Here is a 27168-nt window from a genome sequence, read left to right on the forward strand (position 1 = left end):
CTGGTTAGCGGCTAACGCTAGCAATATGGATTCTTTAGCATTTTATGTCCAACTTCAAGGATTTCTATTCAAAAGAGAAAATCCTTACGATTACGAATATCAAGGAATTCAATGAATGAAGGATGGAAGGAATGAAGACATTTGTTAAAGTATTCTAAAATGAGTAGAACAATTAAGTAGATCATATCTATAGAATATTAAAACACACATACACACTCAACTGTATTACCCAGACGGGGTCTAACAAATGTAAACTGTCTAATTCCATTTTTCCATTTATTTAATTTTATTTAATCAACTATATTTGTGCCAATTTAATATATATATATATATATATATATATATATATATATATATATATATATATATATATATATAGAGAGAGAGAGAGAGAGAGAGAGAGAGAGAGAGAGAGAGAGAGAGAGAGACAAAAGTAGCGGGACCCCTGTCTTTTCCATCATCATAAAGCCCCTGTGCACAAAGCCAGCTTCATGAAGATAAGCTTTTCATTAGAGGATCTCCTGACCTGAGAACACAGAAAAATGTTGGTCAGGTGTCCACAAACGTTTGTTCCAAAAGTCCTCCAGAATAATTTTTTGAATTTTTTCCTGCACTAACAGTATGTCTCTTTCTCTTTCTCAGGATGAACCATAATAGAGGGATCAGCAACAGTCGCTACCATTATGACGACGATGAAGACGAAGGTGAGTCATCGGTTCACTCTACTGTAAAGCTTTTCAAAAAAAAGAAACAGATCTTGCCCATAACCTTAAATCTGACCTTGAGAATTCAGGAAAAACCCATGTTTCATTTTATTACGAGTATAATTGGGCAATAATCTACCACAAGCTTTGTGATCAATCCCGGGCGCCTTGGCGTGAAACCTCGCGGCGTTCCGTTCCGCTTGTACGTCGAGCTGATCGTGTTGAATGAGTTGGGTTTCGTTCGAGGCGATCGCACTGAAGTGCAGACAGAAACTGGTGTGAGGTGTTCCATCATATACCATCCGCATCACACTTCCTGTCTGGTGAGAGTTAATTAGACTGCGTGGAACAGAGCGACTCGGAGATGAGAGAGAACGCACTGGTTTTCAAAAACGTTCCCTATCAAAGGCGGAAAGCGGGGTGCAAAGCGTCTGTGGTGATTACAGAGGCAGAGGGTTTTATCTACTGTCCATAAAGAAACTGCATCATGGTTCATTGGCGACATCTGAGAGTCGTTACGGTCATTATTTTACATCCACATGCCTTTTATCTGCTGATTGTCGCAGCCCGGATGGTATCTGAGTGTTCTCGGTTTGTCCGATGTTTGTTTGATCCGGTAGTTCTGCTTGTCTCTGGAAGTCTTTTTCTGTTATTTGTTTGATTCGAGAGACATTCGTTTACTTTGTTAGCGTTGGCTGGGTTCTGTTCGAGCATCTTTTATTTGTTTATTGATAGAACTTGGAGTTGTTTGTTTATCTATCGTCAGAACTGGGTTTCATTTGTTTGTTTTTTGTCAGAACTGGGTGTTTGTTTATCGTCAGAACTGGGTGTAGTTTGTTTGTTTATTGTTTTATTTTTGTGACTTTGTTTTGTTTTTTTAATTTGAAAAAATTTGGACTAAAAGAAAACAGCCCTTTAATGCATTTCAGTAAATTTGTGTCTTTTGTTGGTGTTGTTTGTTTGGTTTTCGTTTCATCCGACTGGCTTTTCTGTGGATTTTGCCCGTTTTGTCCTCTGCAACACATCCATGTCGTTTCTCTTTAATCTCGACCAAAACTTTTCACCTGCAGATCATCAGTCTATTTACATCGGCGTTCCCGTACCACGGGGCTACAGGCGCAAGCGACGCCGGAGGCACTCGTCCATCTCCAGTCATGACATCACAGATATCGAAAGGAATGTTCGCGAGGATCGGCAGCGTCACGAGCGATACGAGTCTGAGGACACCGAACGCTACGATCTGGAGCAACAAGAGCGCAGCCTCCATCCACCTGAAGTCACTCGCACCAGTGAGTCGCCTTCCTGCAAAATAGTCCATATTGTGCTTGGTGGACATGAACGCCAACACCATTCTTACACACTCCCACTCGGAGCTCAGAACAGACCCTAACTTGAAACAATAAGTGTTAATTGGACAAAAAAAAAAAAAACAGTCCTGTGGTGCTTTAAAAACTTGTTAAATAAAACCGTGATCCTACTGTGAGCCTCAATAAGTCCTCGGGTCTGAGTCCATTATTCCGGATCAATTTGAATGATACGGATATGTTTCAAACTGTTCCAATGAATGACCCTCAGTCCATTAGGAATGCTTTAGGAAATGTAGTCTTAACTCGATTTTAACATAAGATTATGGTCATAAGTAGCTGCCTTTTTTGGTCCAAGGTCAGAGCTTTGTAGCAGGAGATCCTGAAATGAAAATCATATATTCATGGAGCTGCTATCAAGCCGGAACAGGTTTGGGTCTCCTAGTCCAAGTGACGGGAAAATCTCTATTGACGTCCTATAAAATTGTGTGCCTCTGACTTTCTGTGGTAGCAATTTGGGAAAGAACCACATATGGCTGGAAAAGTCAGGTGTCTCAATACCTTTGACTGTAAAGTGTAGTTTTTTTTAGGACATTTAAAAACATTTTAAGGCATCAAGTTATTTTTGACAAACAAAACAAAACAACAACTCATCCGATCAACTACAAAACTAAAAATAACATGGTCCCATACTATCCTGCAGTATTCTTCGAATTCAAAAAGACACAATAAGTGCCTTAAAAAACAAAATAAATAAATAACCCTACTAAGGGTGTAGAAAAGCCACGGGTTTTGCTTCCAGAAGATAACGGCTTTTATAATCGACAAAAGCCGGAGCTGGTCTGCAGAGCGACCAACTCTCCAGTCTCAATTCCATGTTATATATGCTTGGACCACAAATGCATTTCAATGCATCCCATTTCTCCATCCATACATTGTTCACCCAACATCTGTCTCTAATTTGGGTCCTCCCTAATACATACAATGGGGGCACCAAAATGTATGGGTACAAACACCTACACATAACAAGCCACATTTTAATAGAAGTTACATATACATGTTGTATTCTTGATTAACTTTATCCTTCTACACTAGTTCAAATCAGAGGTAAAATTTCATGCTGAAGACCTACACAAGTGTGTTTCTCCAACAGTTTGAGGAAGAACCACAAATGACTGGAAAAGACAGGTGCCCCAATACTTTTCTCCATATAAAGTAGCTTTGCCTCACCATTACCTCAAGATTTTCTCCAAAGCGATCTTGTTTCCCGGAACAGAAACTAGAGATGTTGTGTAGTGCCTTGGCTGGGTGTCATCAGGCTGTGAGGAAGCGATCCCAGTCCCGGTCTCTAAATGATTATAAATCGCGTCTCCTGTGTTGGAGACGTAAATAATGCGATATCAAAGCGAGTTCCTGACTCGAAGTTCAAGGGCCAACCAGTAAACAAATGAATCACCATGACTGATCCATTGCACATCTCCAGCAACGCAGCATGGAGCAAAGCTATATCCGCTCATGATTTAGTAGCTAATTGTCCCTGAAAACACGGAGCTCATATATTTATTTTTGATATCTTAATCGCTAGCTATTTTGAGGCCGCTGTTTTTTTTTTTTAATCAGCAACGTGATGAAGTGCCACCATCATCGGGACCATCTCGCTGACTCAATTCACAACACTGTGATTAAGTGGCTGACGAAAACGTTTCGCGATCGCATTTGTGACAGGAAACGCCGGCTATAATGCGTCTGTGATGGTTTTTTTATTTTTTCTCCTCCTCATCAATGCGCCACTCGATGCTATTGATCCCCTCAGGCCGGCTCTTTACAACTGCACAGACCTAATTAGAGTTATGGTTTGAACAAATATGTTCCGGCCCCGATAGGACGAAAGAAAAAAACCATTACGCTTATTAAAGAGGTTCCAGGATTAGAACAACATTTCATACAGTATGCAACTAGATGTTCATTTAGGTCTCAGACCAGGAAGTCCTCACATTCCAATTTTTTTGATTATATGTTTCGAATCTGTTCGAATATGGTGAATTCCTCCTGCCAGACTCATCGCTGGAGCTCCTTAACTATTCCCTTTTCCGCATACGATGACTCAGTTTGCTCTTTACTCAGCAGAACTCGGCTCTGAGCACACTTCAGGGGTCTGGAGGTTCATTTCTGGTTGCTTAGGCATGAAACGTTTTTGACGAAGGGTCAGATAGATCACAATCTGTCATGAAACGAGCACGTTCGAGAAAAACATGTCTTCCTTACGCCAATTTGATTGTGACCCAGGACGTCTAGCATGAAATTTTCCCTTCACTCAAACTGTTCCAAGATGGCAATGCTCTAGTGCAAAAAGCCTTTTCCATGAAGATCTACTTTCCATTGGTTGGAAACGTGTGGAAGATCTCTTGCTATTGAGCTCAACCCAATTGAACATGAACTGGAACGCTGACTGCACATCAGGGCCTGATCAGGGCTCATACAGAGTGCGGATCAGTGTCTTAACAATGAGTAGTAACCAGCTCTCTGTGTTTGTGTGCGTGTGTGTCTAAGTGTCCCCGGCTGCAGAGCGCCTGAGATATATTTTAGGAGATGAAGAAGACGCCATGCCCACGCCCACCCTCTTCACCGAGATGGATACACTCCAACACGAGGGAGACGAGCTCGAGTGGAGGGAGTCAGCCAGGTTGAAGGAGCCCACACATACACACACAAGCTTCTTACTACTGATGAATGTAGATGAAGTAGAGCGTCTCCTCAACTCCTGTCATTCAGTAATGTGTTTGTGTGTGTGTGTTTTTAGGTGGGTAAAGTTCGAGGAGAAGGTTGAGGAGGGCGGGGAGCGCTGGAGCAAACCGCACGTCTCCACGTTGTCTCTGCACAGCCTGTTCGAGCTCCGCACGTGTCTGCAAACGGGCGTAGTGCTGCTGGACCTGGAGGGCTACTCACTCCCTCAGATCGTTGGTGAGGATCACAGCCAAGGGCTTGTTGTTGTCCCTATTGGACCTGTTCAAGTTTTTCTCAGTCGCTTTTTCAGGAACTGGAGCAAGTCCTTGTGCCATTTGCAGTTTTTCCCAGATACTTGGATACTCCTCTTTACCTGCTCACTCAAGTAAAGGCATTTGGTCGAGTGGTTTATTCAGCTATCCATGGCCTAGGAGTCATAATTAGCAATGGTGTCTGGGTGGGTGGGGCTAAACTCAAAGTCTCATGTCAATTACAGAGACACTAACCAACCACAGGGATCTATCACGATTGTGGGAGTTGGCAAATCGATGATAATTTTCTTCCTGCAATGAATTAAATGATCACCATATCTGTCTGTCTGTCTGTCTGTCTGTCTGTCTGTCTGTCTGTCTGTCTATCTGTCTGTCTGTCTGTCTGTCTGTCTGTCTGTTCCGTCTGTCTATCTTCATTCAACATGTCTTGTATCAATTTCTCAGCCCTTTTTTTATCACCAATATACCGTATAGATGACATAATCGAGCGCCACATCGAGGAGGGCATGTTGAGTCCGGATCTAAGGGACAAGATCAGCTTCGTGCTGCTGAGGAAACATAGACACCAGACCAAGAAACCCATCCACCGCTCGCTGGCCGACATCGGCAAAGGAAGCTCCGCCCCCAGTAAGTCGTCTTCGCCTCCCCTTAATTGACTTTTTACAGATAAAAAGAGATTTTTCAAAATTACACATTTTGTACCCATTTGCTGTTATAATAAGCTCCACTCTTCTGGGAAGATGTTCCACTAGATTCTGTAGAGATTTGTGCTCATTCAACCACAAGGTTGTAAGGCAGTTGTCCTTACACTTGTACTCTCGACAAAGGATATAGAATAGGTTCTTCAAGAGCACTTTTTCTAAAAGCGATCCCCATATGAATTCTTTCTGATGCAGTGTTTAATGATCAGATTTAAGGGAGATAGAGATATTTTCTGAAGCTTCTATAACCGGGTGTGTTTCAGGTCGTAGTCCAGCCCGGATTCCAGAAACCGCTTCCAGCTTCAATCGCTCCACAGAGGATCTGCACAACAAACACGGCGGCAACTACGGGCGACTTCGTACGTCTGCGATCTTTTATCACGACCCGATAACATACACATAAATAGAAACATTTGGAGTTCCAGGTTGCAACGCTGAGGGGGTCGAGCTCCTGTTTTGTCTGTGTAACCTTGCGGGTGGTGCCTCCCTCACCTTGTCTCCATAACATCCTACATGCGCTGTCCCTCTAATAAACACGTTTCTAATCCTGTCCATCGTCGTCACTCCCAACGAAAAAACCTTAACACCTTCAGCTCTGCTACCTCCAGCTCCGCCTCCTGTTTTTTGTCAATGCCACAGACAATTGGACACAATCAATTAACTAAATGTACCAGTTTGTTTGAAGCGACGAGAAAGTAATGTGCTCAAAGGGGACGACATGATGTGGAGGTTGAACAAGTCGTTTTGAGAAATTTGATTTCTGATCAGAGAAACACTCCAAAGCAACTGAGACGAACTGTAACACTAAATATTTTTTGTGCCTTCCAGGTCACGCCCAGAGCAGGAGTATGAATGACATCGTGGACACGCCAAGCACCGACCAGGTACAGCATCCTGTTCATGAAGGGTGTGTGTGCTGGACTGGGAGTGTGTATTTTCTATTATATATTTCCTCCTGTGCATATTAAAGGGTGAATATGCATCATAGTGTGTGTGTGTGTGTGTGTGTGTGTGTGTGTGTGTGTGTGTGTGTGTGTGTGTGTGTGTGTGTGTACATACCTATGAGAAAATTGATGTATTTTTCGTGACATTCACTGTAATCATCCATGATCATGCCACACACACGGACATTTACACACACACACACACACACACACACACACACACACACACACACACACACACACACACACACACACACACTCAGATTGAACAGGTACACACAGGGGTTACTGCATGATTACCATGGCAACAAGACCATATCCTGTTCTATTGCACTTTTCAGTTGCAAATGGATGTAAACATTTTTATATACAAGCATATAAATAATAGATAAACATTCAATCTTTTTTTTTTCTTCTCTCTATTCACAGAAAAGTAATGATTTTTCACTGCGTTTTATCGCTTTGGGTGCTATTGTGGACAAAATGCCCAGGCGCCTTTCAGGTTTTAGCTGCTAAATTGATTTCCAGAGGAGTGTTAATGTTTTGACTGAATAAAATAAAAGTAACCGGAATCCATAAACAAATGATGTGAGAAATAAAAACAAAGAGTGTAATAGCAAACTGTTGGGCCACTATTAAAGTGTATTACACTATTGTCAGACATTCAGTGAGCACTCATGCCCTATGTATGGTGGGAGGTGTCTTCAAGAAAGAAATCACTCCCATTAGACAGAATAAATTATTCAGAATAATTGATGGACAATGTAGTTAATCGCAGAGGGGGCCAATAATTTTGAAACCAGCACTAAATGAAGTTACATTTACTCCCTCCTGATCTGTCTCTCATGCACCCCTCTTTTAATTCTTTAAACCAAAACTCAAGCATCACCCATACAGTATATCTGCTCAGTAGGTGTAAGTGTAATTGTTGTGGATACCGAAGGGGGTCAAAAAGACAAATTCAAATCTAATAGCTGAACATTCGGAATGACTTTAAAGCATGTTTTAAGAACCCATACACAGCATTTTAATTTATATCACTTTAACTACTTATTTCACTCATAGAACTCTTTCCATGCTGATACAAAGTCATCTCAGCAGAAGGGTTTAGATTAAATAAGAGTACCTTTATCAACCTTTCTTTTCAGAGTGCTGTCAAGCAGTTATAATTTGATTCTCTATAATTAGAATAATTTAAAAAACAGTTAGAGGAAATCATGTCAGTGAGGAAGGGCTCATTATCTTCTGGCATTAACAAAAAAGCAATTAAAACATATATGTGCAATTTTATCAATAGAAAATACCACCAAAAAAACTCACCATAGTCTGTATATTTTATACATTAGATTCCGGATTTCTAAACAAATGACAATGCAGAAACATGAAGCAGGAGGATGATGTCATTAATATTGCCTTTGCTATAACTATAACTGCAGCTAAAGAACAAGTTCATGAAGAAGATCCCCAGAGATGCTGAGGCCTCCAATGTGCTCGTTGGTGAAGTGGACTTCCTTGACAAACCCTTTGTGGCCTTTGTACGACTTGCGCAAGCCACAACACTAGGAGGCCTGACCGAGGTTCCAGTTCCCACCAGGTTCAGTTCTTATTAATGCTTGTCCCAATACCAATTCAAACCAAGTACCCTATTTACAATCCAAACCAAGATGCCTGGTACCCCCTAAGTACCGTAATTATTATCCAGCAAGGTCCTAGCGCCCAAGAAGTACCACATTTTTTATTGTACAAGGTCACTGCATCCAAAAAGTGCCACATTTACCTCAGCATATATCATGAGTACTGAAACGTTGACATTATATGGAATAATAAATGTAACTTGTTTTGTGTATCAATGTTGATCCAATATCTTATTCACCACTATATATCAAGGTCCCATTTTTCACCATGCACCAGTTCAGTTCAAGGCCCTGTTTTGCACCAAAGGTCCAAGTACCAACCAATAGCTAAAGCATCCACTCTGGATCAAGGTCTTGGTGAATAACTGGCTCTTACCAGTCTATAAGGTCCTGCTGGCCACCAATTAACCCCTTTAGCATTTATTACCATTGCTCTATGTCTAACAGATAAAGTCTGAATTTCGATGATGTTCTAATTGTTTGGCAACATGAAAATATAGACCTCTAGATATATGTTTTTTTTTTTTACTTTCACTTTTTTTTTTTACTATACAGGTTTTTGTTTGTGCTCCTGGGCCCCACTGGCAAAGCCAAGTCCTACAACGAAATTGGGCGTGCAATTGCTACACTAATGGTGGATGATGTAAGTAAGAATCTAATCTTTTTTTTTTTTCCTTTAGATCCAACAAAGCTAGAAAAAATAGCATAGTACGTCACCTAATCTTGTCATCTCCAGCTCTTCAGTGATGTGGCGTATAAGGCCCGGGACCGAGAGGACCTAATTGCGGGCATCGATGAGTTCTTGGATGAGGTGACTGTGCTTCCACCTGGCGAATGGGACCCCAAAATTCGCATTGAGCCACCCAAAAAAGTGCCCTCTGCTGACAAGAGGTAAAGCCGGACTAGTCAGGAGAATGCAGGAAATTTTTTTTTAACTACATTCTAATAAAGTAGAAACTCAATGATGCTTTAAATGTAATCGATTAGCCATAGATTGGTCAGCAAAACCAGCAGATTATTTGTATTTTTTTACCAGCATTAGCTAATCTAGCTAGTATCCAATTTATTCAAGATTTTCCAGCTGACACTGCTAGCTGTTCTGGTCATGCTAACATTCTAGTTCTGTGGATGCTTTTCTGCTAAACATCATAGCACTTTACATAATCATGGTTATTGTTAAGGTAACCATATTAATTATATGCTTGGGGTCGATATATTTTTTCTCACCGTGAGTGGGCTTTTAGTGGGTTCTTGTGCGGCTTGGGTCTATAATCAAATTAGCATGGGCTATGTTTTAAATCATAGCCCTACTGTGCATGGAATTGCATTTGTCATCATTTACATTTTTGTTACAGTTTTAAATTGTAATGTGTACCAGCCTATTCTTTACATAAAGAGTTAGCCATCTGAAAGAAAATCGAATGCATCATCCATAACTCTTAAACAACATTATTTCTTTTTCTTTTCCCCTCAGAAGCATGTGGGTTTTTTTGTATTATACCTTTTTGAGCAAATAGAGTTGTGGGTTGAATTAAAGGGAAATATTTTTTTGCAAGCACAAGCACTAAACAATGCTTAATGTACCTGAATGTAAATGAGGTTCCTGGCACTTGAACCTTACATGGAAATGACTTCCTAATTGCCACTGGTCTGCTCGAGCTACAAATCAGAAACGTGGTAGGTAATGATTATCCATTTGCTGCACCATTTATTCTTCAGCTACACCAAGGCTCTGGTATTCTTCTCTGGTACAGGAAGTCGGTGTTCTCTCTGAACGAGCTGGGCCAGATGAATGGCAACGCAGGAGTCGGGGGTGGTAGTGCAGAGGACGAGGAGATGCCCGTGCCACACGAGCTTGGTGAAGAGCTGGCATACACAGGCAGGTGAGTTCTAATTATACCTCAAGAGAGTGATGGCGGATAGCGGGTTTATGGTGGACTGGAGGGTGCTTCACGCCAAACAAGTCCTCTTAAAAACACTAAAGCGCTTTGATTGTCAGTTCGAAAGCTGGTCTGGAGAGTGCAGCTAATTTGAAATGGCTCCGAAATGTCCAGCGAGAGTGATTTGAAGGTAATAAATATGGCTATAAAAACAATTGGGCGGAAAAGCCATTCGTGCAAACGGAAGGTCAACATATTGCACTGTCCTTAACTATTCTCCTCATTCCTCGTCTTTGCCAGTTTTCTTTTTCCTTTCCTTCTTTCTGTCTTTATCTATTTTTAAATGTGAGGTCTGAAGACAGATCTATATTGAATTATGCATTCGAAACCCGTGTGTTTGTGTTGGTGTGCGGCGGGATGATAGGTTTTGCGGAGGTCTGTTCCTGGACATCAAAAGGAAAATACCATGGTATCTCAGCGACTTCTATGAGGGTTTTCACATCCAGTCGATCTCAGCTGTGCTCTTTATATACCTGGGCTGCATCACCAACGCAATTACCTTCGGTGGCCTGCTGGGAGACGCGACAGACAATTACCAGGTAAAGCACAGAACTTTTCCAGAACAATTCGTTGTGAAGTCGTACTTCGAACCATGCGCCACTTCTCCGGTTTTATTCTTTGCTCTGAGTTTGTTCTCTTTCTTTGTACATTCTTCTCCTCAGGGAGTGATGGAGAGTTTCCTGGGTACAGCCTTGGCTGGGACGGTCTTCTGCCTTTTTGCCGGTCAGCCCCTCATTATCCTCAGTTCCACCGGACCCATCCTTATCTTCGAGAAGCTGCTGTTTGAATTCAGCAAGTAAGAGTCTCTTGAACGGCTCAAACTTTCTGCCTTTGTAATGTGTCCATCTCATGTCTCACACTGCAAATAATAAATAACCGTCTAAATATAAGAAGTAAAGGCACGATTTACGAAGATACAGACAAAAAACAAGTCATATGATCTTCCAGTGTAGGAAGAGTATTACACTTGGTAAGATGTATTGAAACTTTAAATGCGATTGTTGACTAGATGAGGAGTTTTTGCGATGCATGTACAGAACTCATTGATATTTATTAGGGTCAAACAGTAAGTAAGTAATTGTAGATGTAATCGGTAGCACGTTCCTCTGCAACAGAAACGGTTCTTTTGCCGTCGAGGCGTCACCCCAGCAGGCATTCATCAGTCTCCTGTCGTTGGCTCAGCATGCGACAACAGTCAGTTTTGTTCAGCCATGACTAATTTGCCTTCTGATTCAATTCATTTGTTACCTGTGTGAACAACAGTGGTTCGTCAGGCACTCTGCACTCTCCAGGCGTTGTGGGCTGGACCCGCTGACTCACTCGAATTCATAAATTTGGGTTCGAAATGGGTTCCCTGGGGTTCTGCCACAATTTAGTTTTCACATCCAACATAATCAATGATAAATGAGCAAACTGTGAATCCATTAATATTTATTTCATAAGCTAGTACTGCCAGTCAAAAGCCATATTTGCATTTTCCTTTTGGGTGAGTTTTGGAACAGAAAACCTCCTTTCGTAAATACCCGAGGGTCTCACTACTGTAGATTTCCTGCTCGTGTCTCAGGAGCAGCGATATTGACTACATGGAGCTAAGGTTGTGGATCGGCATGCACTCCTGCCTCCAGTGCTTAATCCTGGTGGCCACCGACGCCAGTTACATCATCAAATACATGACGCGCTTCACCGAGGAGGGCTTCTCCAGCCTCATTTCCTTCATCTTCATCTCGGATGCTATCAAGAAGATGGCTGGTTCCTTCAGCTACTATCCCATCAACACCGACTTCCAGCCGGACTTCATCACCTCGTACAAGTGCGAGTGTGTCGCGCCAGACACGAGTGAGTCCATTCTTGGTGCAGCGTTACGAGTTAGCGTGGTCTAAAACTAATCTCGAAACTTACCCGTTTCAAGATTCCAAAGTGTAACCAAATGGGAATAATGAGAGGGTTTGGGTGTCCGTTATTCAAGCATAAAGGTAGCAAAATTCAATCAAAAGTGTAAAATGCACAGGGTTCCTACAACTTTTTTTCCCCATTTTACAATTCCATACTATTCCAGACTTCCATAAAGATTCTCAAGACAATATTTAACATTTGGAAAAATTATGTTAAATTCCAATTATAACATGCTATAACATACAATCCGTGATGTAGGAATAAGAATCTCTGATGTTTTTTTATGTGTTAAGTTGCACAGACTGGGACTCTTTACTGTCATGGCAACATGGCCTCACAACGTAACAACCAATCACAGCTGTGCCGATCCAGTGTAGTGCCGATCTTTTGGCAGCGCCGGGAATCTGCTCGTAACTCCGCAAAAATTAGCTAATTTTGACACTGAGATTTTTTGAAAACTCTCTTTTAAAAACTCTACAAACCCCACCCCGCCCAACCCCCCCATACTAATACTGGAAATTGAATTCTATACTTTTTCATAATTTTCCAAAAATGCGTAGGAACCCTGGATGCAAAATAGCAATCGACAAAATGCAATATTATAAATGCCAATGTATTTCTGCATTTAAATGTAAATTTTTCATTACCATAGGTGCAAAGTTGTAAATTGCCTACTAATTTGAACTAATTTGTCGGAAATGCGTTCTGAGCCGAAGGTATAGCAAAAAGGTGATTTTAATTATCATGTTTAATGCATTGACGGACACTTATGACGTTTGAAAAAATGCATTATCAATTCAAGCCGAGCGATTGAATTGCATTTTGCTACCTCTATGCTTCCATTACCGATGGAAAATTGTATGGGAAAGAAAAGGGTGTGCGTAAACCAACTCTGAATACAAGGAACTTTTCTAAATGAAATATACGTGTTTAATATTGTATACATTGTGAAATAGAGATACGATACGCCGCATATTACCTGTTTAAGCAGTTATTTCTCACAATTGTAACTGACTTGCATTGTGCTTGTCCTCGCTGCAAACATGGCCGCCGTTTCCCATGTGTGAGTATCAGCCACGATTCACTGTGCATTAAAAGTGTACCGAACAAAATGCATGTTGGCGTGTACCAAGGGGAACTGCATTTCCCTCTATCCCAAGTCACTACCTCGTTCTTGTTCCTTAGCAATCGAACCTTTCACGTCGTTTACCCCTTTACCTCTGTTTGGTTCTCCACACTCCACAGCATGTCTTAATGGGAAAATAGTCTGATTGTTTTTTTCTGTTAACAGCCGTGTTTTATTCGTCTTCTGTTTATACCACATGAATCTCTTTACGACAAATTTTGTATCCTTTAGCTTTAGTATCGTTTTTTGTCGGCAGCTGCTGCGTTGTTCTTTTTCTCCCCTTTCTCTCAAAGTTAATAACAGGGAAAAAAAAGCCGGAAAAAAAACATGTTCCTCAGAAACAGCTGGTGTGCTGGAACTGGAGACTCCTTTCGTACATTGTATACAGAAAAAAACACTTTTTATCGCAACTCTATGCCAGACTGTGGCACACCATAGGGGTCAGGAATTCTGAATTATTTGCCCAACTATGCCAGAATGTACCATAACATAGGTGGTGTTTTTGAAATTCTAGTTCAGGGGTCTCCAATCTTTTCCAGTAAGGGCCAGTGTGGGTGCAGTTTTTCATTCCAACCAATCAATGGTTACACCTGATAGTCATTGAAAATGAAGATCATTAGATTTGAACAGGTAGAATTTGGTGTGGACTTGCTTGGTTGGAATAAAAACCTGCACCCAAACTGGCCGTTTCTGGAAAAGATTGGAGACCCCTGTTCTAGTTGGTGATGCATGACTTTGCTACCCTGGTATTATGGCCCAGGGAACCACCTAAAGGAAGGACACAAGATTGTTTTGCACAATGACTTGTCAGGGATGGAACTTCAAGGGTTTAAAGAAAATTGATATATGTTCGTGAGAACATTGTAAAGAGAAGAAAACCGTCTTGTATTAAGGTCTGATTCGGTCCAATCGAAATCCAGAATCCAGCAGGCCTGTGGTATAATCAGTTCAATCCGATCTCCTGAAATCGATCGATTGATCGTGGTTTCCCCTTTTTTGGATTTGTGCATGTATTTTTAATCAAAGGTAAACTCTGTATTATCCTCGTGCTGCATACAAATTGAATGTGCTTCTCTCTTTCTCTCTCTCTCTTGTTTTTTTTTTCCGCTCTGGGATTTTCCGAAGCCCACAATTAAAACTCCCTGATTGTCATTTCTATTCGAAGCCCATCTGCTGCCTTTTTGTGGCACGCAGATGTGATGCGTTACAACAACCAATTGCAATTCCCATCTCATATTTTTTTTCCCCTTCATTTTGCTAATTTCTATCATTTTCTTTCTCTCTGTTTCTCTCTCCCTCTCTCTTCATCACCACCTCTTGTTTATTTAGTGGCATCGATGCTCTTTGGGTGTTGTAGTTCCTGTGCTCGATAATACGTCTGTTCTCTCCGGTGTAAGTGGCTCTCATCCTCTGTTTCAAAAGTCTTTAAACCCTCATTTATATTCAAAGTGGCCGGGTCCCCTAAGGTGCTCTGATAAAAGTGAATTAGAATCTTCCTTGTGTTTTGGAGATTTTTATTTACAGTTTAAAAATGGACCTCACGTTCATCGTCTCACTTTCACGTCTCCCTATCTTTCTCTCTCTCTTTGTGAATGACGAGAAGATGAATATAACAGCTCTGGACTGGAGCCAGCTCAGCAAGAAAGAGTGTCTCAAATACGGCGGCCAGCTGCTGGGAAGCTCCTGCAAGTTCATCCCAGATCTGGCGCTCATGTCCTTCATCTTGTTCTTCGGCACCTACTCCATGACTGTCTCGCTGAAGAAGTTCAAGTTTAGCCGCTACTTTCCGACCAAGGTGCGAAGGAAACCACAAAGTCAAATTTAATGCATTTCAAGACCTTTTTAAGAACCTTAAGAATGAAATTTAAGAGGTTCCCTGGTGGTCTAGTGGTTAGGATGCGCCGCTCTTACTGCTGCGGCCTGGGTTCGATCCCCGGTCAGGAAACCAACCCCAGCCATTAGGGTTGCACAAGCTTGAGTGCCGGTCCCAAGCCCGGATAAATGGGGAGGGTTGTGTTAGGAAGTGCCAAATCAAACATGCGGATGATCCGCTGTGGCGACCCCTAATGGGAGAAGCCAAAAGACAGTTTAACGTCCCCTGGTGGTCTGGTGGTTAGGATGCAGCGCTCTCACTGCTGCGGCACGGGTTCGATCCCCGGTCAGGGAACCAACCCCAGCCACTCTTAGTGCCGGTCCCAGGCCCAGATAAATGGGGAGGGTTGCGTTAGGAAGGGCATCCAGCGAACACGACACAGCGGAAACCACCACAACAAAATATTCAAAAGTGTCGCGTAAGCATTTCGGTGAGCATTAGAAATAGCACTACATGGACATCGGAAAATTAAGACCTGTTTAAAATTAACAGTGAAATGACTTTTACTTTTTTAAGGCCTGAAATTTATTTTAAATGTAAGACTTTAAGACTTTGCAGAAACCCTGAACCAAAATGTGAGACTACGAAAAAAATAAACAGACATAGCGAACGATATGAAATTCGATTTTGGACCCTTCAAACACCTACACACAAACGGCTCGAAGTGCTTCCTCTGATTCGGATAAAAAAAATAAATGTACAAAAAAAAAATAATAATAATACAAAAGTAAAAACCAGCTTTTATTTTTTTTTCCATATTTAATAAAGCTACACCTATAGAAAACCATGCTAGCTGATGAATTAGCAGCTTAAACTCCCATGAGCCTTTGGTGCGGACATTAATGTATGAAAGTGTCCAGTGTTGGTTTGGAAAAAAAATATATATTAAAATAAGTCAGTCATCTCAAATCTCAGAACCATATGTGGGCGTGGCCTAATATTCAAATCAACAATTTTGATTAGACTGCATTTTCCTAGCCTGACTGGTCGTGTTAGCTCAGTGGTTAAGGCATTGGACTTTGGATCGGAAGGTCACAAGTTCAAATACCAGCACCAGCAATCCAACACGTCTGGGCCCTTGAGTAAGGCCCTTAAACTTCACCTGTCCAGTAGGTCGCTCTTGATAACGGTGTTCAAATTTACCCCTACACTTTTGACAAAACATCTCCCATCGGCTTCATTCGGATCCAGCCCTGCTCATTTTTTAATTGGAAATTCTGCCCGAGAGCACGGACAGTTTGGAAATCCGCCAAATGTTCATACTTCGTGGATGAACATTGGCAGTCCATGAGAGTGACGTTAACCTGATTAGGAACCAATTACGGCTCTCTGGGGATCTGAGTCTGGTGAGTAATGGATCGCGAGAGTAAATCTGCGTCAGACGCTCAGAGGTTCACCAGGCTCCCGAATTGGCGATTCGCTCCAAATGAGTGCAAAATTAAATACAATATAAAGTATGGAGCCATTAATGTAGCGCACAACGGATAAAAGACCGACGGAGGTCTTATATTTAGGATTACACTACATGAAAAAAAAAAAAAGTTTTTTATTATGTTTCTTTTGGAGCATCTCCATTTGCTGAAAAAGCACCACTCTTCTGGGAAGATGTTTCACTAGATTTTATGGAGATTTGTGCCCATTCAGCTATTTAGTAACGTCAGGTACTGGTGTAGGGTGAGGTGAGGAGGTCTGGGGTGCAGCCAGCATCAAAATTCATTCCACATGTGTTCAGGGTTGAGGTCTGAGCTCTGTCGCAGGATATCTTCCAGAACAGGTCTCACAGCTCAAGTGGAGGGAAAATTTCAAGCTATACTGTGTATATATTTGAACTATAACCCTGAAAAGATCATGATTTTTTTTAACATTCATTGAACCTCAGCCTTGGAATCGCAATTTCCAATAAACCTCGAAGTCGAATGATTTGTAAATTATTAACCAATATGTAAAAAATGATCTTTCATCTCAGACCTTTAAGGCCTCTGAGATCACTGCTCAGCTATCGGCTTATTTATCAGGACCCAGTTGGTTGCTATAGTTACAGGGATGGATATAATGGGATGTTGCAATGCTCAAACATATCAGTAGCTGCCATGACGGCGTGTTAGGATTTGGATTGGGCCCTTTTTTTTCAGGGGGACGGAATGCCGCGGTGTCCTCCGGCGTCCTTCTGATTTATTTATTTATTGAAATATTTATTTGTTTCAGTTGAGGAAGCTCATCAGCGACTTTTCCATCTTCATGTCCATCATGACGTTCGTGGGTTTGGACATGCTCGTGGGGCTGAACACTCCCAAACTAATAGTGCCAACTGAGTTCAAGGTGAAAGAGGATATACACACACACACACACACACACACACACACACACACACACACACACACACACACACACACACTTTATGGTGGACACCTCACCATAAGATTGGTATGTGCTCCTTTATGAACATCCCATTCCACACTGGGTCTTTATTTGCTGTTATAATGAGCTCCACTCTTCTGGGAAGATGTTCCACTAGATTTTGTTCAGATTTATGGCGAATCGTTCATCCACAAGGTGTTAGTAAATTAAGATCTCATGCTAAAAAATTGGGGAGGAAGCACATCTGACTGGAAAATTGAGGCTTCACAATAATTTTGTTGAGACTCTAAGAAACCGAGAACATTGAAATAACTATAAATGGATAAATGAGCAATACCTCTGACTTAAAAAAAAAAAATTCTTCCCGTAGCCCACGCGCCCAGACCGCGACTGGATCGTCATGCCGTTTGGGAAGAACCCGTGGTGGGTGTGTGTCGGGAGCTTTGTTCCCGCTCTCCTCGTCACCATCCTGATGTTCATGGACCAGCAGATCAGCGCCGTCATCGTCAACAGAAAGGAGAACAAACTGAAGGTGACTGATGGAAATGGAAAAGCTGTTTATATTTGTTTATATAGAAACATCATGTAAATGTAAATGATTGTGAGAGATTTTTATATAAAAGTGAGATTTTTATATGAATGTAAAAGTTTTTTTTTATCTGACTCCAACTGTATTTTATGAGCATGCAAGAGCTTTTTTTATGAATATGCATGAGCAACTAGTCAATTTTATGCAAAAAAAAAAAAAAAGCAAAAACTAGTCAACTAGTTAACATACTGAATTATTATTATTATTTTTTTTAAGTACTCAGTATTTCCACAGATTTGAACCATTTCTTCTCAGGACCATGAATGACTATTACCTTAAAAGTCCAGTGTCTAAGTGTAAATTTTGTGGTCTCGAACAGAAAGGGTGCGGGTACCACCTGGACCTGTTTTGGGTTGGTGTCCTGGTGTTCGCCTGCTCGTTTATGGGCCTGCCATGGTATGTAGCAGCTACGGTCATCTCCATCGCCCACATCGATTCCCTGAAGATGGAGAGCGAGTCCAGCGCTCCGGGAGAACAGCCACAGTTCCTGGGTGTGAGGTAATCCAAGTCCATGAAGATATGCTTGACATGGGTTGGAAGTGTGTGGAAGATCTTGAGTGGCCTGCAGTAGTAGACGAAGTACGCAAAGCGTGTGCTTGAGTAAAAGTAGAGATACACCAGGTGAAATATTGCTTCTTCTTCATCATTTATTACTCCCAAATGTTCTGAAGTAGTTACCACCAAGCAGCAATGGCGTAGCTTGAATAAGGCCCTGGGTGACCCAAGGCATGACCCAACGTCTCCCCCCATTGATTAGTTTTATTTTTTAAAGCTTCACTCTGCTGCAGCTACTGTCACTGGTCGAGTAAGAACAATGCATGTTTTTTGTTTTTGTTTTCACTATGTTTCTAATCCAAAGGGAACAGCGACTCACAGGAATCCTCGTCTTCTCGTCTTCATCCTAACCGGAGTCTCCATCTTCCTCGCCCCGATCCTGCAGGTGAGCTCCAGGGCAGTTAATTTAACAGAACTCAAAGGTCTCGCTCCAAATCCCTAAACGCCGGTCTTCGTAACCCCAAATCAAACGAGCATGTAGGTCCAGCTGGCGCACGACGAGGTGGGAAAGTGTCTCCGATCACGCCGGACCGAAAATGTCAGCCTTCCTTGACGCGCTTGGGCGATTGACGATTGAGCGGCCGCTTCCATTCAAGTGCAAATGCGACATTTCCGCGAGAATTTCAGTGTTTTTACTCAGCGTATGCTACCGAATGCTAATCCATGTGCCATATTATTTAGCAGGGTTTTTTCTTTTTTCTGCCCTCAGTTCATCCCGATGCCGGTGCTCTACGGGGTGTTTCTCTACATGGGCGTCGCGTCTCTTGGGGGCATCCAGGTAAGCGACATTCTTCAAACTTCCTGCATCCGGTCAGGCCAAACGTTTGTGGACACCCGACTGTACGATTGGTATCCTGTTCCACAATCGCTCTTATAATAATCTCCACTCTTCGGGGGAAGATGTTCCACTAGATTTCTTTGTGGAGATTTGCCACGAGGGCGTCAGGTACCGATGGACCGGAGGAGGCCTGGGGTGCCGTTTCAATCCATCATGTTCAATAGGGTTGAGGTCAGAACTTTCTAGCAGGCCACTTGCTTAGTGCACACTGCCATGCTGCTGGTTTGGGTCTCGTAGGTCAAATGAAGGAAAAATTTCATGCTAGCACATCCAAGGGACATGTGTGTGGGGTCCAACTTTTGCCTTAAGAGTTCGGGGAAGAACCGCACAGGTCGGCTGTCCAAATACTTTTGGCAATACCGTTTTACATACACTGTACAGTGTAGCTAAATTAGCATTGGTCATATTTGTGTAGAAAATTCAGAACAACGATAGAAAAATACTAGCGTAATTAGCGATGCTAGTTCTGCTTTGTGTTTTTTCGTGCCACAGTTCTGGGACAGGATCAAACTGTTCCTGATGCCGGCAAAGCACCAGCCGGACTACGCCTACCTGCGGCACGTTCCTCTCCGGAGAGTTCACCTGTTCACGCTAGTGCAAGTCATCTGCCTGACCGTCCTCTGGGTCCTCAAATCCACCTTCCTCGCCATCATCTTTCCCGTCATGGTCCGGGTTTTCTGAGTTTTTTATAAACACTCGCTAGTTATCACTGAATTGAATGATTAGTGAGTGGTTCATTAATTGAAGCGTCACGAGACTAGGAATCTATTTACAGGGGGGAAATTATGAATAATTCATAAATAATAGGATTGATTTGCATGTGGCTTTTTTTTATTATTAATCTTTTTTTTTAATTATTATTATGATTCAAATTAAAAGTCACATATGACTTTTTCGAACTATTTCCTTTTTTTTTCGACTTTCCAAATTTTTTTTTTATTCTTCAAAGAATTCCTTTCATTTCATGTGTGGCTTAAAAAAAATGTTATTTATTCACATGATTTATTTTTTTCAAAATTATTAATTTTTTCTGTGTCCTTTTCCAAATCTTTTTTTTATTTCGAAATTTATTCCTATGATTTTTTTTCTTCAAAGGATAATTTTTTTTTCACGTGACTTTTTTCAAATGATTCATTTATTCGCATGTCTTGTTTTCAATTGATTCATTTTTATTCATGTGACTTTTTCAAATGATTCATTTCATTTCTCGTGTGACTTTTTTCAAGTGATTCATTCTTCAAGCAAACCACTCATTTTCATTTACAAATACATTTACAGATATGATGACAGTGAAGAGTTCTGACCATGGTCAAGTGTGTCCTGGTGTTCCTGTGTTCCTCAGATCCTGGGCCTGATGTTGGTGCGCAAGCTGCTCGACATGGTGTTTTCTCAGCACGACCTGGCCTGGATCGACGACCTCCTGCCCGGGAAAGAGGAGAAGAAGGATGACAAGAAGGAGGACGGTGGGAAGAAGGAAAAGAAGAAGGTCAGGAGAGGAGAGGAGAGTGAGGATGAGGTCGGTGTGAAACACACACACAAACACATACACAAAGGCCCATGAGCATCCATTATGCACCGCCGCTGCCCCCTACTGGAAACATTTGGATAAACACAATGACCACATTTTTAGGTACATCTCATGAACACCTACTGTATCTAATGCTCCTCTAACGTGTCCTGTCCTGCAGGAGAAGTTCCACCCGTACACTGACTGTGCTGTGGATGATTTGGACGTAGACCGCAGGTACTGTGTGCTCAAACTGCACGTCCCCTACCGAGACCTCTTAGATCCCCCTGACTCGGGCTCTGAGTGGGCTGCACGCTGTCAACCGGGCACCTTTTACCGCTGATGTGCACTAACCACGCACACACACACACACACACACACACACACACACACACACACACACACACACACACACACCAGATTTGTACCTTCGTACAGGTTTTTCCGAATATATATATTAAGAGAAATTTCTTCCTAAAAATTATTTTACGTATTATTTGGACCCACGACGTGTTTAAATGCGCCACGTACATTTCCGTGCACCTGTAAGCAATGCAGATAGATCGGATCCCGCACATCTGTCCAGATGTTCCCGGGTTCGCGTTAGGTAACGGGTTTTGTTTGCGTCTCGCAAAAAGCCGAGAAAAAGGGCGCATGTTTTGTTTTTCGCAGCAGGTTGTTTTGGTTGTTTCTTTCTGGTTGTATCTGGGGTGTGCTTTAAGCCCCCTTTTTTTGTTGTTTTATGTATTTTTTTTTTTTACGAGAGCAACTGATTTAGTCCAGAACCGATGTCCTGGACTTCTCATTTGCTTTATTTAATCTTTATTTTAATGTCCTGGAAATGTGGTAAACCAAAAAAACAAAACAAATACACTCTGTGGACAAAAAGTATTCGGACACCCTGACTTCTCCGGCCATATGTGCTTCTTTCCATCCGTATTTTGGACTAGCATGAGAGTTTGCCTACACTTGAACTTGGACACCCCGAATCCGTTCCAGCATGACATGAAGATCTTCAACTCCATCAGGACCTGAAATCATGAACACCACTGTGTCTGAAATCTTCACAAAATCTAGTGGAACATCATCCCAGAACATCCCAGAACATCAATCACAGAACATAGAATCTAGAAAATATCGAATATATGATATAGAAATTAAGGAAAATATCTAGAAATCAAATTAATTCTCATATAATTGGAATCGTGGAAAAGGCCATTATGAGATCAATCTAAATATTCATATTCCAGATGTTTTTGTTTATGGATATACGGATGCGATTTTGGCACCTGGATACCGAATGAGTTGCAGGTCTGAATCCATCCGTCTGATCCGCAGAGTAATGGAAGGATGAGCTCAGGTGAGGTGGCTTTCAGAGCAGCTGCAGACTGGATGAGATCACGTCTCAGAGCCGGGACACGTCTGGCCAAATGTTTATTACCACATCATTAATAAAGCAGGTCTTTTTTTTTCTTTTTTTGCGCAAGACAAACTTCAGGTTTACAGAGATTCCTTTTGTTCCTTCTTTCATTTCTTCCTTCCTTTCATGTTTTTTTCTTAAAATATCCATCATTCATTCCTTAATTTTGTCTTTAATTCCATCCTTTCTTGCTTTATTTCTCATCCTTTTTTCCTTGTTTCTTCTTTCATTTCTTCCTTAATTCTTTCCTTTGTTTCTTCTGTGCTTCATGCCTTTATTTTTTCCTTCATTCTTTTATTGCTTCCTTCCTTCCTTCTGTCTTTTATTTCTTCATTTTGTCTTTTATTCCTTCCGTGCTTCTTCTTTCACTTCTTCCTTCATTCTTTTATTCCTTCCTTCCTTCCTTCCTTCCTTCCTTCCTTCCTTCCTTCCTTTTGGCTTTTATTTCTTCATTCCATCTTTTATTCTAAAAATATCCATCATTTATTCCTTCATTTTGTATTTTATTCCTTCCTTCCTTCCGTCTTTTAATTCTTCATCCCTTCATTCATTCCATCTTTCATTCTTTCCTTTTGTTATTCTAAAAATATCCATCATTCATTCCTTCATTTTTTCTTTTAATCCTTCCTCCCTTCTTTTCTTCATGACTCTTTCTTTCATTTCTTCCTTCATTCTTTCCTGTTTATTCCTTTATTTTGTCCTTCGCTCCTTTTTTTCTTCATTTATTTTGTTGTTTCTTTTTTTCTTTTTTTCAATCCTCCATTCTTTCCTTTCTTCCTTCTTTCCTTCCTTTCTTCATTGTTTTATTCCATTCTTTTTTTCTTTCTTTCATTGCTGTATTTCTTTCTTTCTTTCTTTCTTTCTTTCTTTCTTTCTTTCATTGCTTTCTTTCTTTCTTTCTTTCTTTCTTTCTTTCTTTCTTTCTTTCTTTCTTTCTTTCTTTCTTTCTTTTATTGCTTTATTCCATTCTTTCTTTCTTTCTTTCTTTCTTTCTTTCTTTCTTTCTTTCTTTCTTTCTTTCTTTCTTTCTTTCTTTCTTTCTTTCTTTCTTTCTTCTTTCTTTCTTTTATTGCTTTATTCCATTCTTTCTTTCTTTCTTTCTTTCTTTCTTTCTTTCTTTCTTTCTTTCTTTCTTTCTTTCTTTCTTTCTTTCTTTCTTTCTTCTATTGCTTTATTCCATTCTTTCTTTCTTTCCTTCTTTCTTTCTTTCTTTCTTTCTTTCTTTCTTTCTTTCTTTCTTTCTTTCTTTCTTTCTTTCTTTCTTTCATTGCTTTCTTTCTTTCTTTCTTTCTTTCTTTCTTTCTTTCTTTCTTTCTTTCTTTCTTTCTTTCTTTCCTCCCTCCCTCCCTCCCTCCCTCCCTCCCCCCCTCCCCCACACACAGTGAGCATGGTGTCTGCATTGCTGATGAAGCTGCATGGTTTGGATCATGAGGAAGCTTTTTCAAGCAAAACCGTAATTAAATCCCAGACACCAAATGAGACACGGCGTAAATCTGGCTCCTCATCCCGCAGTGGAATGATGCCATCGAACTCTCTCTCACTTTGCTGTTAGATCTTAACCTTGATGAGACCGAATTTTAGGCGAGATGTGAACCGGAAAGTCGGGGTCAGTCTGCCAGATATGAGCCATTTTGAGACTTGAGATTTGAGACTTTCAGTAAAGCTGACAAAAATTTCAACCAATCAGAATTAGTCTTCAAAATACACCACTCATACGTCACGGTGAGCCGTGGTATCCCGATCTCTAAAACCTTCTCTAAACTAAGTTTTCAAATTTAAAACCCATTGAACCCAGTTTTAGAACGCATATGGCGAGCTTACCTGATTTGCACCTATCCATGAGTAATATACTATATGGACAAACGTTTGTGGACACCTCACCATAAAACAGGTATGGGCTTTTTAAGCAATAACCTCCACTATTCTGGGAAGATGTTCCGCCAGATTTTGAGGCGATTGATGTAGGTGGTGGTGGTGTCGAGGGTCAGAGCTCTATTGGAGGCCATTTAAGATCTTCTACACACTTTCAACCGATGCAAAATGATCTCCATGGAGCTTTGTGGACTTCCACTGCATACAAAGGCATCCTATACAACTGTGTGCCCCCAAGTTTTGGGTAACGGTTTGAAGAACCACACGGTCAGGTGTCCCAATACTTTTTTCCGTATCACACAATTCTGATCCGGCACGATCTGGTTTTTCCGAAGCTCTGCCGCATTGAGTCACGCTTGTTAGATGACCCACACGGATTCCTTCGAATCTCAAATACACGATACTCTTTTATGCATATGGTATATGATGGCTTGAAAATTTCCGAGTGCCGAGGGGCAAGTTGTATAAAAAAAATTAAAAATTAACAAAAAACTGTATTAGGACGCAGGGCTATTCTTCGCCTGCAGAATCGGTGCCATCCCGCTGACCCTTAACTTTTTGCCATTACCTCATCCTTCCTCTCATAACGGGCATCATCACAGCATCACCCTGCACCTGAAGATCTCGTGCCTGCCGTCACCCGCGATGCCCCTCCTCCGAGGCACGGCGTGTCCGGTGCCGCAGGTCAAGTTCGACATGGAGTCCGAGTACGACGACACCGACACAGAGCCCAGACACAGGAACCGGGACACGAGCAGTGAGACCAGGATTTAACTATGAACATTCGACCGATTTTTGTCTTTTGAAAGTGTTTTTAAATGTCTTCTAATCCTACACTACATGGACAAAGGGTTGGACCTGACTTCTCCAACCATATTGTTCTGTTACCAAAAATAATTGGAGGCACAAAATTGTATTGGACGTCTTTGACGTTTTCCTTCCCTTCATTTTCCTGATCCTCCTTTTCCTTACCTTTCCTTAATCTCCTTTCCTTCCTTCTTCCTTTTCCATTCATCCATCCATCCCCTCCTTTTACTTCCCTCCTTCCCTTCCTTTTACTTTCCTTCTTTCGTTCATTCCCCTTCTTTATTTTCTTCCTTCCTTTTACTTTCCTACCTTCCCCTCCCTTTACTTTTCCTTCCTTCCGACCCTCCTTCCTTCCCCTCCTTTTACTTTCCTTCCTTCCTTTTACTTTTCTTTCATTCCCTCATTTTACTTTCCTTTCCCTCCTTTTACTTTCCTTCCATTCCCTCATTTTACTTTCCTTTCCCTCCTTTTACTTTCCTTCTTTCCTTCCATGTCCTCATTTTACTTTCCTTCCCCTCCTTTTACTTTCCTTCCTTCCTTCTCTTTTTCTTTTCTTACCTTCCTCTCATCCACCCATCCTTCCAAATTGAAGAAAAAGAAACAACCAAAACATTTTTTACATTGAGTTTTGTGACATTTATCTTTTTGTAAATACTGTAAGTTTTCTATGTGAGTATTTAAGATGGTTTCATATTGCAGTGTATCTCTGTGATGATCTGTATTACAAAAGCATAAAAGGAAATCAGTCTTGTTTTTTTTTTTTTTTTTTACAATATGGATTTATTTAAAAGATAAAGATTTAAAAAAAATAAATAGATTAAACCATAAAGAATATTATGATTGTCCAGGCAAACCAGATGCATGTTCCTTTGCCTTTTTATTCCCAGACCTTTTCATCAGTTTATTTCCTAACAGGATTCCAGCTCAAATTGAGAATAGAACGGTAGCCATGTTGCTTTTTTTACTTTCTGGAATAAGTGTGGAAACTTCCCTGCACTTCCACCTCCATGTTTGAGTGTCCCATTTGGACTCCACAGAAGTTTTATCCACTCATTCAATGTCCAATATTGTTGGGTTCTTCCTAATTTGTTAATAGAAACAAAAGGAACATGCACGAGACTATTAAACCTGGTGTGACCAAAAAGAAGATAAAAATTCATGTTAAAGCACAAGGCCCGGAAGGTTCCTCGGTGAATCCGTCTCCGTAGCCGTCGCTAGGCAGTAGTCGCGGCGCTCGGTTGCACATGGGGCAGAGGCGGTTCCTTTGGCGTGACGCTCGCAGCCACAGCACCAGGTTCCAGCGGCACCCGGACGAGATGGGCAGAGCGCCGTGCATGTGCTGCCCGCGGTGGAGGACGCCCTCGGCTACGTGGTGCTCCACTTCCACACACTCGGTCTCGCTCAGGGGCACCTGCATCACACACACTTTTAGATCAGCATAATCTCCTATCTGCCTTAGTAAAGAGCGTCATTCGAAAATAAACAGCAGCGATCAATCAGTGTTTTCTTGCATCCTTTTTTTGTTCCGTTCACCTCTCTCATGTCCCCGAAGTACAGGGTTCCATCGGCGAAGTCCTTCCCGAGCGAGACGTTCAGCGTGACCTCTGCGTTGTCGTAGTGGTAGCTGAGCTCCAGGTCCTCGTTCAGGGCATATTTCACAGTGAAGGCCCTATGACTGTCCAGCCATTTCCCGCCGCAGTCTGGGTACAGGAGCGCAGCGAGGGGCTTCAGGTACAGCTCCCTGAGTGGCGCAATCAAACCCTCGTCCAAGCCTAGCTCGTCCAGGAGGATCTGCGAAGGACAAATGATCTTTACATATCAGATTCTGGTTTAGTATCGTACTTGGTGTCGAAATCTCAGACAGAGCGATACGGTCTCAGGAACAGAAACATGCTGGGTCAGGTTTGGGTCTCCTAGTTTAAATGAAGGGACAGTTGGGGCTCCTAGTTTGTACAAACCATATCACAGAATCAAGGTTCAAGTTTAGAGGAAATAACCTATTAATGGAATATTACACCATGTGACCAGGTGATACTGCCCTCTTGTGAGATTGTTGGGAATTAACCAACGTGTCCCCCTGAGCCTGACAGGAATTTGCAGGATTGAT

At 41.6% G+C, this 27168-nt stretch overlaps 2 protein-coding genes and 1 long non-coding RNA gene across 3 annotated transcripts in view; 1 reads left to right on the forward strand and 2 right to left on the reverse strand.

Annotated features, from left to right (window-relative positions):
- Positions 1-1912: 1912 nt before the first annotated feature.
- Positions 1913-25459, forward strand: slc4a5a (solute carrier family 4 member 5a). The gene is given in 25 exon segments (XM_083526527.1): positions 1913-1993; positions 4559-4691; positions 4809-4969; positions 5479-5631; positions 5969-6064; positions 6534-6589; positions 8086-8243; positions 8839-8926; positions 9020-9174; positions 10038-10166; positions 10588-10762; positions 10886-11019; positions 11788-12059; positions 14600-14634; positions 14846-15037; positions 17321-17434; positions 17844-18005; positions 18382-18560; positions 18922-18952; positions 18955-19002; positions 19327-19395; positions 19948-20121; positions 20798-20971; positions 21144-21199; positions 24782-25459. Coding segments are annotated over 25 exon segments (3192 nt in total). The 5' UTR covers positions 1913-1992; the 3' UTR covers positions 25029-25459.
- On the reverse strand, positions 18529-21167 carry LOC310718032. The gene is made up of 3 exons (XR_014531039.1): positions 21107-21167; positions 20760-20875; positions 18529-18624 (listed from the first exon to the last, which is right to left on the reverse strand). It is a non-coding gene; the product is annotated as an uncharacterized lncRNA (long non-coding RNA).
- A 353-nt stretch (positions 25460-25812) lies between the features above and the next one.
- The window catches only part of ogfod2 (2-oxoglutarate and iron-dependent oxygenase domain containing 2), a 4061-nt gene continuing 2705 nt past the window's right edge, over positions 25813-27168 (reverse strand). The window contains exons 6-7 of the mRNA XM_083526529.1: positions 26595-26852; positions 25813-26472 (exon numbers count right to left, since the gene is read on the reverse strand). Of these exons, the coding sequence (XP_083382655.1) occupies positions 26218-26472; positions 26595-26852 (513 nt within the window). The 3' untranslated portion in view covers positions 25813-26217. The remainder of the gene's footprint in view (positions 26473-26594; positions 26853-27168) is intronic.

This window comes from Silurus aristotelis (genome assembly GCF_946808225.1).
Source record: "Silurus aristotelis genome assembly, chromosome: 23".
Classification (NCBI taxonomy): domain Eukaryota; kingdom Metazoa; phylum Chordata; class Actinopteri; order Siluriformes; family Siluridae; genus Silurus; species Silurus aristotelis.